Genomic DNA, 11,701 nt, shown 5'->3' with positions numbered 1-11,701 from the left:
GGGGGGGGGGGAGGAGGGACATATGTAATACTTACAACAATAAAGATTTTAAAATAATAATATCAGATTTTCATAATCAGAAAAGACCATGATCTTTTAAAGCTTTCACTCTAAAGCATTTCAAAGTAGTTTCAAATAATAGTAACCAAAATGCTTTTTAAAAATTCCTTTGTAATCAGTTCCATTCAGTATGGTAACTTAATTCATTTTAGGTGCATATTTCAAACTTTCATATTTAATCCTACCTAGAGAACAATTTCCAAAGTGATATTTCCTGAAGTCAAAAGCCAGACTTCATGTCTCTTGAATAATCTTACCTTGTGGTAGTTTTAACTTCAGTGAGTCTATATGCCCTTCTAAAGTGGTTCTGGCTGGCCTGGGCTTGTTGTAAATAGTTGGTTCTGTCAGACAGCTTTTAAAATGCCAACACAGTTAAGAATTCACACGATGTACAAGGAAAGTATTGTACTTTAAAATAAAGATGTGTTTCTTCTTGTGAAATAAAGTTAATCATTTGGGTGTCTGCTTAAAGGAAATGGGATAGTTTTATGTTCTCTAAAAAATAATTGAGAGGATGTCTCATCTAACTTTTCCCTCCCTTTATCTCATTTCCAGCATGACCTAGAGATCAAATGTTTTATCTATGACAGAAAAAGAAACATATCATTAAAGGATGCAAACCTGCACAATCTAATGGTCACTGAAACCTGTGAGAGTCCAAAAAACTGCTCTGTATTTTTAATATCTGAAAATAATCAAATAATTTTATGTTAAATGCAAATTTTCCAAGATCCCTAGTATATCCCCTCTAAAATTTTAAACAAATATACTTGATATGAAAAGCAGCATTTTATCCAAATATCAAATATTATACTGAGTATTTGAACAGCAAACACAAACAGTCCTAATCCCAATCACAGACTATGTTGTGAAATGTTAATGTATTTAAATTTTTTAATTATACATGGAATTAACTGAAATACTGTACTTTAAGCAATTATTAATATTTCAGTCATATTAAATAACAAGAATACATGAACAATTGATACTCAATGCAGGAAATTTTCAAAGGCAAATTGTACATTGTGGGAAGTCTAGTTCTGGCTTCTGGAAAATGCGAACTGCTAGTCTACACAGATATTCACAAAGTGCTGAATAGCTCTTTCAAGAATAATACTAAATGATGATGCTGTGATAACAGAAAACTATAAGAAAATATTCTGAGTTACGTTTATACCACTTAATCAGGCCAAATTCATACAACAGACTTAACAGTTATGGTTTCACAATATTTTTAGTGAATAATGCAAGGTATTAAATTATTGATATCCTTGTCCTAGTTTTATACCAATTTTCAGCATTACCATTATTTAAAATAAATCAAAATAAATGTCACAATATTAATATTCTGAAAATAACTCAAAGTAAATCACTTAGCTTACATTGTCTAAGACAAAGTAAGGCTCTGCTCTGGCAGGTAGTTGGAGAAGAATCATGATTTTCAGAACACATATTAATCCTTTTCATTGGAAGATCCTGTGGCCAGCGCCCCTGTCAGTATGGCTGGAGGAGAGGGTGGGTTCCCTAAGTGGTTACCCTAGAGTAGTGGTTCTCAACCTTCCTAATGCCGCGACCCTTTAATACAGTTCCTCATGTTGTGGTAACCCCCAACCATAAAATTATTTTCGTTGCTACTTCATAACGGTAATTTTGCTACTGTTATGAATCGTAATGTAAATATCTGATATGCAGGATGTATTTTCATTGTTACAAATTGAACATAATTAAAGCATAGTGACTAATCACAAGAACAATATGTAATTATATATGTGTTTTCCGATGGTCTTAGGTGACCCCTGTGAAAGGGTCGTTCAACCCCCAAAGGGGTCTCGACCCACAGGTTGAGAACCGCTGCCCTAGAGGATCTAGCTGGCAATGTGTATCTGCATCCTGGTTTCTGGCACAAGAACATTTAAAATCTTGGCGTTTCCTGAGTGATGAGTGCCTTCGGTATGAGATGACTCTTGGCTGAAGTGCTCCTAGGTACCTGCAGGATGGGTGCTAGTCTCCAGAAAGACCAAGGCATGATTAGAGAGTTGGAACTTTCAGCTGCACCTCAGGATCTCTGAAGAGAAGAGAGCAGCTGGGGAGTGAGTTCATCAATAATGGCCAATGGTTTAATCAAGTATGCCGACATAATGAGATAATTTCTCAACTACAGGGTTTGGAGAACTGAAGGGTTTCTGAACGCATCAAGGTGTTGGGAGGGTGACACACCCAGAGAAAGCATGGAAGTTTCGGTACCCCTCCCCCATACCTTGCCCTATACATCTCTTCCACTTGGCTGTTCCTGAGTTATACGTTTTATGATAAAACAGCAATAACAAATAAACTGTTTTCTCAGTTCTGTGAGCCATTCTAGCAAATTACTGAACCTGAGGTGGGATCATAGAAACTTCCAATTTATAGCCAGTTGGTAAGAAGTAAGGGAGGGGAGACCTGGACTTGTGATGGCTCTGAAGTGAGGTTAGTCTTGTGGGACTGAGCCCTTAACCTGGAAGTCTTGCTAACTCCCATACAGTCAGAATTGCAATGAATTGTAGAACATCCAGTTGGTGTCTGAAGAAAACCGGATCATTGTTTGGTATAGAAAACCCATATATTTGCTGTCAGAAGTGACTATTCTAACAATTCTGCAGTAAATTTAAAATAGGTGAGCTTGCAAGAAAGAGGAGGAAATTCTGTTTATCAAAAAGAAAGTAGGAACTAAAAAACACACTGGTAGGCATATGAAGCTGTAAGGAGAGAGGAGGTATCTGAATTTGTAATGTATTTGTTTTAATAGATTGTCTACCACTAAGAATTGTAATGATACAAAGTTCATTACACTTATAGCTGTGACAGATTAAAAAAACAAAAATTTAATTTCAATTTATATTCATCTTTTGTGATTAAAAATGATGATAGTATGATCATAAAAGAGTTTTTTAGTACGAAAATCTATTAAAGTAAAATAAAATTATGCAGGGAAAGGTATTGGAAGTTTGAGATTAAGGATGAATAGAAACCGCTACTTCTAAATGTCAAAGAAAATATATTTACCTATTTTTTCAATGGATGGTCATAGTAAGATATTTAGTATACATTGGATATTTTTTGAAGGACAGTTTTGTTTAAAAATTCAATAATTTATAGTAAGTTGAAAATTAGAACCTTTACAACTGTATAAACATGATGCATTTTAAATGTTAATTTAAAAATGTGAGAGGGGATATGTGGTTTTAAAAAATGAATAAGAAGGTCTTAGTTTCCTAAGCATGGCGAGAAGAGCTTGTACCTTTGAAAATGAGTTTCCTAAACTGTAAAATGAGCATAATATTCATTCTACTTCAAGAGTAAATTACATATATGTTCAATATGTATAAACTCATATACTATATACTATATACTATAAACTCATATACATACACACACACATATATATATGCTTTTTGTAAAATGTAATACAATATAATTAAATTTATGAGGGCCTAGAAAAATAACACCTCCCTTAATTTTGAGTCCTTTTTATATGAACTAGACAGACCAAGGAAGATGTCACATGACAAACCCCAGCTGTCAGTCATGAAAACCTGATTCATTTCCAGGGTCTATATTTTAAATTGGACACATAAATAATGAAATTCCCTATGTGCCACAATTCTTTAAAATTAAGCAGCAAATATGGGAGGGTATTACAAAAACAGATTTGGGAACTAAGGCACTGAAATGTTCAATAAAAAAGAAGCAGGGAATTTAGATTCAGAAGCAATCTTTGAAGGGCAATCCTTACCCACTCAATCCCATGTTTGAGGGACAGTTTGCAACTTCTTAAATTTATAATAAGCATCTTGCAACATAAATTCTAAGGCCTGTAGCAAGATTATGAAATATATGCCCATTTGGGGGGCCTCTATCTACAGTTCTCAGTAAGTCCATTTAGATGGAGCCAATTACTGAATATTCTCCAGGCAAACCAAGCATACTAGATAATACATCATACTGGAACAAAAGATAATTTCACTAAGTATATATTTTATACTCTAAACTGTGCTTAATCCTGCCTAAAGGTTGAGCCTAATAATTTAACTAAATGATTTGATAAATAATTTAATAATACGGTATTTACCAAAAAATTGGTAATATATAAAATTTTATTAAAGTGTCCAATTATATCTGTAAAGTTATTAATATGCTCAGTATTTTGCAACTTCTTCCAATCATTTTCCAATATTTAGTTTAATTTATATTTGTAAAGTTTCTGCTAAGCTAGGAAAGTTTGAAACTGATTAGGTTCATTAAGCTGATATTATTTTTCCAACTTCCACAGTGGCAATTTTAAAGGCATTTTGCTTATACCCACTGTGAAGATATCATGTTGTGTTCTATGAAGTATATACAAATGTATAAGGCAGTCTCTGAACTCAAGGAAATTAACAATCTTATCATTGATACAGAAACACTGAAAGTACTATACAGTGAACAGCACCTAGATTCTACAATTAACATTTTACTATACAGTATTTCCTCTTATTACTATATTTGCTTTATCTATATTTTATTTTTTATGTACATAACTATTCACCTGTCTATACATCCATCAATTCATCTTATATTTTTAATAAATTTCAAAGAAAGTTGCAGGCATAAGTATGTGTCACCCCTAAATACCATATCTACCAGTAACTAGAGTTTAAATTAAATTTTAATGGTTCTTAAATAAAATTTACAAACATGAAATGCACAAATCTTAAGTGTACCATTTGCAGATTTGTACAAATGCTTATGCCTCTGTAACCCAAACTCCTATCAAGGCATAGAACATTACTGTCACCAAAAAATTTCCCTTATACCCATTCCCAGTCAATCCTCATCCCAACTACTGTGATTTTTTTTCATCAAAAATTAGTTTTGTAGATAATTTTTAAATCCAAAATTTAAAACTAAGAGTGATCATTAGGCGGAGGAATGAAAGGATATATAGATATATGATAAAGTAAATATGGCAAAATGCCTAACAGTTGTAGAAATTAGGTGTTGGGCATATGGGTGTGCCAATTATCAACTGATCATCTCTCAGCTCTAAATCTACCTTTCTTTGCCCTGCTTTGTGACTCTGGAATGAGACTCTAAACCAGACGTCCTCAAACTACGGCCCGCGGGCCACATGCGGCCCACCGAAAACATTTATCCGGCCCGCCGGGTGTTTTTGCCGCAGCTGCCTGTCCTGCTTAGCAGCCGACTTGTCCCGGGCCCGCAGTGCCCATGTGTGGAATGTCTGAGGGACAGTGAACTGGCCCCCTGTTTAAAAAGTTTGAGGACCTCTGCAACATTTCTCCTCCACCACCTTAAGAGAGGGCAATGAAATGACCCTGTAAGGTAGTAGCAGCAGAGACACTTGCCTTCCAGACTCCAGCCCTCCATTATTATTATTCAACATGAAAGCCCAAGGGCTTTGGGAGGAGACAGGTTCCAGCTGTGGCCTCAGGTCCCAGTCTCCCCTGACAGTGGTCACTTCTACAGACCATGCAGCCATGGCAGATATGCCCTTTCCGAAGACATTTGTTTCCATATTTTAGGAAGAAGAGCTCTCTCCCATGGGATTTTGCTTCCACATCCTAAAAGGAGAAACTACACTTTGCATCTGCTACTGCTTGGACCCTTAGACTGAGAGCTCTTTTACTCCATTGAATAGTTAACCACTCCTTCTCTTGTTCTGCTTAACAATTCACCATATTCAATTTTCAAATAACCTGTATATTTCTGTTTCTTAACTGAACTCAGACTACAATAAAGGGTAGTCATTGTACCGTGGATGTTACACCCATTAAAATATACAGACACCCAACTGAATTTCTCTCCTAACCCCAATTATTGATAGAGTCTACACCTGTCACGCTATTTCAAGCCTCTACATATAGCACATGCTTTTCCAGGGACAAAGGTATTCCAAAATAGTGGACAAATGATGCTCAGTGTTACCCAGGGAATGACCCTTCTTTCCCAAACCTCCTGAAGACTTGGGCTTGCTCAAGATCCAAGATAATGTAATGTTTGTAAACATTCTTTCAAATTGACACACAAAGACTGCTAATGTGTGTTCTTCCACGATAAAAAGTTAGTGGTTACGACAAGAATTGGGTTTCTTTCTTGCCTTTGACAGGACCCTTCCTGTGTAGTCAGTCAGTATCAGAAACAGCTATGCACTCTATCGGGAACACAATGCCAAAAGAAATGCCCCAACAAAAATATGTTGCAGCTGCTCCTGCTCTGGTTGATGCCTTGTTGCCACTAAATTCTAGCAACTGTGCAACAGAACGTTCTGTGATGATGGAAATATTCCACATTCTGTCACACGGGTTACTGAGCACTTGAAATGTAGTTAGTGTGACTCATGAAATGGATTTTTAATTTTAGTTCATTTTTGTTAATTAAAATTTTAAAAACCACTTCTACAGTCTTGGGCAACACAGTTCTAGAACCTTTTTTTTTTTAAATCAGGAACTTAAAGAATATGTTTGCATGTTGGGAGTTTTCTGACATAGAAGTGGCGTTTGAAACCACGACCATGCAACTCATGCAAAGAATACAGGCACTGCAGTGTTAAGAAGTCAGAAGTAAAAAGAACTTGCAAGGAACACTGGGAGGGAGCAAGCAAGCAGTAACATAAGAGGAAAACCAGAAAAGTATGGCTGAAAGCAATTCAAGGGGGAGAGAGTCATTCGGCCATAAATGCTATTGATAGATCAAGTTGAAAAGTAAGGTATTATTTTTCTTTCCCACAACAGCAAACCCTCCAAAACTGGAGAACAAAAAACTGAAAGACACCACTTGGAGTTCATTTACCAACGATAAACGAAAACCAGAAGTTATACTGTTATCTTGTATAGATATTTCATTCATATTCATTACATATATGCTATTGCAGAACAATACGTCTTCCTTTTTAAATCCACGTGAAGCAGGGTTTCAGCGAGCACAGCAATTCTCTTGGGCAGCATTAATTATAAATGAAAACCTCTTTAAGTTGTCTCACCAGCTGAGACTGCCTGAAACAATCAGTGTCTCCCATTCCACTCCCACGCTTTCCTCAGAAATGCAGGTGTGGCGTCATTTTAAGGTAAAGATGGTTTAAATTACATAGAGTTTCCAAAAGAGAACGGGCAAAATTGTCAACATCCACAAAGGGCGTAGAGAAAAAGTTAGAACCGTGGACCGTGAGCTCCAGGACCGGAGGGGTTCACCTCCCACAAAGCAGGCGTTCAGTTTTTGTCATTTAACTTTAAAAGAGTTGCATCTTACAACTGCGCGGAGGGGACCCTACGGAATACTGAACGGAGAAGGACCGGCGAGCGGCACCCGCCCTGTGTATCAACACTCGGGTAGACTTAACTTTAAAAGAGTTGCATCTTACAACTGCGCGGAGAGGACCCTACGGAATACTGAGCGGAGAAGGACCGGCGAACTCGCGGCACCCGCCCGGTGTATCAACACTCGGGTAGAGAAGGCAACGCTGGACGGCGCACAATTGCATCCCGGACCCTAAAGTTTAAAGGAAAACCCCTTGTCCTCCGTCCCGGGCTCACCTGCCTCCGGAGTGGGGAAGACGCGTGGCTCCGGAGCCTCAGACGGGGCGTCCCGCAAACCCCTCACTTCGTCGCCGGACACTCCCTGGGGTGCAGGGTCCCCCTGGCTGGGGAAGTAGGACCCGGGAGGGCGCGGCGCGCTGGCTCGGTCTAGCCTAGCGTCTCGGAGCAGCTGCAGCCACTGATTCCTCAGGTTTCCCCCCGCGGCCGGTGAATGCGTTTACTCCCCCGCCTCGTCGCTTAGCAACACTAGAAGCCGTCCAGTCTTCCGGACACGTCAATTCCTCCCGCCCCTCCAGAGTGTGAATAGTTTTTTAAAAGATTTTGTTTCCGGGTCGAGGGGGGCCGTGCACAGCGGAAGGTCTCTTTACCTCCCACATTGACCCCGGGGGTTGGATAAAGTCTGAGGGGCGCACGTGCGGATGAGGTAGCTCAGAAGTCTGACTCCACTCCCTCCATTTACGTACGCCGCCCCTCCCACCATCTGCGGCCCAAACCATCCGCCGGTCGCGGTTCTCCAATCACAGCGGCTCGCCCCCGGGGACTACTTTTCCACCGGAGAGAAGCGCAGAGAGAAGAGCGTGAGACGTTTCTGTGGCCTCGGGAAGTGTAGTCCAACACCTGAAGAAATTCGGTTGGAGACTGCGCTGGAATCGGGGCAGCCTAAACTACAGTTCCCAGAGGGCTCCGCGGTCGGGAGCGGAGCCTTTTCTCTCTCTTTCTCGGCGCTCGCTCTTCCCCATTCGGCCCCACCGTAGAGGTGACCTGACTCCCCGAGTCTCATTGTGCAGGTGCTGGAATTGTCCGCGCAGTTTCCAATCATGGTGAGTGTGGGCCCCTAGATTTTGCCTTCATTCCCTTATGTGGAGATTCTTGCGCTTGGAGGACTTTTGGGGGATGGCTGTGCAAAGCACTGTCCTTCGCGCCCTTTGGAAAACCCCGACTCATCTTCTGAGGACTGTCGCAGTGACCCAGTAATTGGGAAGGGGTTGGTTTCCCCCTCGGGCGGGGGTCCTTGGGAAGGTGCGATCTCAGTCCTGCTGCATGGCGAGGGTACAAAAAAAAATATGAAGCTGTGGATTGTCTCCAAGCAAGAAATGGGGTTTGATACTGGGAGGGGGTGGGGGGCTTCCTAACCTTTTTTCCTACTCTTATGCCCACAGTGTTTTTAAGGGCTTTTGTCACAAAGCCCTTGAAAGCCGAAGGCCCTCGACTGTAAAGATAGTGCTTACCTGGTGCTCCAGATTACCATCTACGCTTTCGGGAGACGAGTTTCAGCCATATCTAATTTAATGTCATTTAAAACCTGCTCATTGATCCTGTGTAATACTGGGACGTGCTGCAGTGACAGCATCAGTAGCCCAATAACTGGTGCAGATATTCTTTTACTGATCTGTATGTTTTGAAATCGAGAGCTACTACTTTTAAATGTTACACAACTTAACCATCTTGTCATGAAGATCTGGATGCGTAGATTACCACGTAACCTTGTCTCAGCTGAAAGGAGAAGGGGGGATGGTGAGGGAACTCTGACGTAGTAATGATCTGCCCGCTGTTTGAAGGTGACATTTGACATCACACTGAAAAATTGTTTCAGTACTTGTATTTATAGTTGAGACTATTTTTCCTCCGTTATCTCAAAATACTGAAATGGGTGGGGAGTGTGGGAAAATATTTGAATGAATTGGAAATTTTCCAGAACCTGAAAATGCTATTGATAGACCAAGTTGAAAAGTAGGGACAGCTACTAATTCTCAGTTAGACCTAGATTTCTTACTTATTTCATCAAATAACGTAATTAATCATTTAAATAATGGTTCATTGGTTCCTGACCTAATCTTGGCAAGAAAGCAGAGGTTTATTATCAGAGAACTTCAGACTTTATAATTTTAAAATTGATGGAACCTTTTAAAGGTTATTTTGACAAATCTCCCCACTTCAAATCTTAAAATTGAGTTTATTGAACCCCAAAGAGAATGTGATTTGCTCAAGGTCACACAACAGTTTGCCTTCAAGGATCTCACACTCTTTCCATTTTACCGTATTGTGTCATACAGATACTTACCAGGTCATTCTGAAGTTTTGTTTTTAGTAGCTGAGGTTCTATAATCTAGATGAAGGTGCAAGCTCATGCTGCAAATATAAACTAAAGTATGGTATCAGCATTTATATTACCTGATAGCTTTATTCCTTGCAATTCAGAATATTGGAATTCTAGAATTGGAAGGGAATTTGGAGATTCTTTAATCTTAAAATATAGCCTGGTGAGGTCAAATGATTTTCCCAAGGTCACAGAGAGATCTTGAATCCCTATTCTTGTGTTGATTTGCTATGCGGTAGATCAAGCCAGCCTCACCCCAGGAAGGTCACTGAGCACCAGATAACACAGAGACCTCTATGAGGACCAATCCTCCTGTCATGACTCAGAATCTCCTTGCCTTCGCAGGAGAGCGTATGAACAATCACTGAGCTAGAAAAGAGCCACCTTCTGTAAGCTATTCAAAGCAAACATTTTTTTAAAGGAGAGAATTCTTTGCTTGCGTTCCTCCTCCATAGGAAGTGACAGTAAGAATAAACTATATGAAGAAATCAGAATAATACTGTTTGTCTTTTATGTTACAGAAATATATATATAAATCAGAAAGCAAAAGAAGAATACATGGGTCTTTCTGTAGAATAACAGAAGGAACACTTAAATTCAAGCTTTACAAGTGAGACTTGAACACATGTGTAGACAGAGCCTGCATCTGTAGGAAGGTCATTAGTGCCCTGCCAAGAGCAAAGACATGTCTTCTTTGGATCTTGGCAAACTGCCCAGATATCTAAGCAAAGAATAGTAACCTGTCTTCACACTGTAACTTTGTGAAAAGTCAGCGGGAATCTCCCACCCTCCTGCTTTTCAACAGTCATGTTCTGAAGAGCAGAAAGAACCAGATGTGCAGTTTGTTCTTTCCCTTTTGATCATCAAACATTCAGACACTAACTAGGCTTCATGCTACTCTTAACAAGATGGAATTACCTACCTGTGAAAATAATTTGCTCAAAGATACAGAAGAAGGTAACTGCTGGGGTAGAATTACTAGCTGTTCATTAGTTGGCCACAGAGCCTTCACCAAGGACTGTGATACTGTGAACACATCTTTTTAATAGCTAAAATTAATACCTAAAATTGATTGCATCATTCTGTTATAACCATCTGCCTGACTTTCTGGGAGATTAAGCTTTACAGATAGTGATATTTACTTCCCCCTCATTTCTTTTATATATATATATATATATTTTATTGATTGTAGAGAGGAAGGGAGAGGGAGAGAGAGATAGAAACATCAATGATGAGAGAGAATCATTGATTGGCTGCCTCCTGCACGCCCCCTACTGGGGATTGAGCCCACAACCCAGGCATGTGCCCTTGGCCGGAATTGAACCTGGGACCATTCAGTCCGCAGGCTGACGTATCAATTGAGCCAAACCAGCTAGGCCTTTCCCCTCATTTCTTATCCCAACTTGCTTTGCGCTGAAGTAGCATGTGTTTATAGTTTTCTTAATCCTTATTTTCATTCAGTCAACAAATATTTGTTGAGCACTCTATGGACTGCACCTTTGAGTCCAAGGTGGACCGCTTCCAGTTCACAGTCTAGTAGAAAATAACAGACATGTAAATAGGAAACCACAGGCTATAAGAGTCCTTAAAGGAAAATTCTGTGGCGACAGATCTATAATTATAGCTCCTGCTACACACTGTTATTAATGCTTTGTATGTTAATTCTTAATCCTTACAACTACCTTATTTGTTAAGCAGCTGCTATTATTATCTCCATTTCACTGTAGGGAACTTGCCAGGAACATAACGATACACCTAATGAGTTGTGGAGTCAGGATTTGAATTCAGAAGTCTAGTCTAAAGGCCATCTCTTTACTACAATCTACTGCCTCTCTAACCCTCTGGCCTAAAATAGTACCAGGTACATAACAGAGGTTCAGTGGTATATTGCTTAATAAATGAAGTGAGAACAGTTCATCCATTGATTTATTTTTTATTTATTTATTTTTATTATTATTATTTTTTTATATAATTT

The 11,701-nt window shown here is 39.3% G+C and overlaps 2 protein-coding genes across 5 annotated transcripts in view; one reads left to right on the top strand and one right to left on the bottom strand.

The window, feature by feature from the left end:
* The window catches only part of WDPCP (WD repeat containing planar cell polarity effector), a 246,207-nt gene extending 238,085 nt beyond the window's left edge, over positions 1–8,122 (bottom strand). For all 4 annotated transcript variants that reach the window (XR_314622.2, XM_014532062.1, XM_014532063.1 and 1 more), the window contains exon 1: positions 7,626–8,122. The gene's annotated coding sequence lies outside the window, so the exon portion shown is untranslated. The remainder of the gene's footprint in view (positions 1–7,625) is intronic.
* The window catches only part of MDH1 (malate dehydrogenase 1, NAD (soluble)), an 18,880-nt gene continuing 15,294 nt past the window's right edge, over positions 8,116–11,701 (top strand). The window contains exon 1 of the mRNA XM_005884563.2: positions 8,116–8,449. Within this exon, the coding sequence (XP_005884625.1) occupies positions 8,447–8,449 (3 nt within the window). The 5' untranslated portion in view covers positions 8,116–8,446. The remainder of the gene's footprint in view (positions 8,450–11,701) is intronic.

This window comes from Myotis brandtii, unplaced genomic scaffold, assembly GCF_000412655.1.
Source record: "Myotis brandtii unplaced genomic scaffold, ASM41265v1 scaffold84, whole genome shotgun sequence".
NCBI classification, from domain to species: domain Eukaryota; kingdom Metazoa; phylum Chordata; class Mammalia; order Chiroptera; family Vespertilionidae; genus Myotis; species Myotis brandtii.
This window is presented reverse-complemented; position numbering and strand designations above follow the sequence as displayed.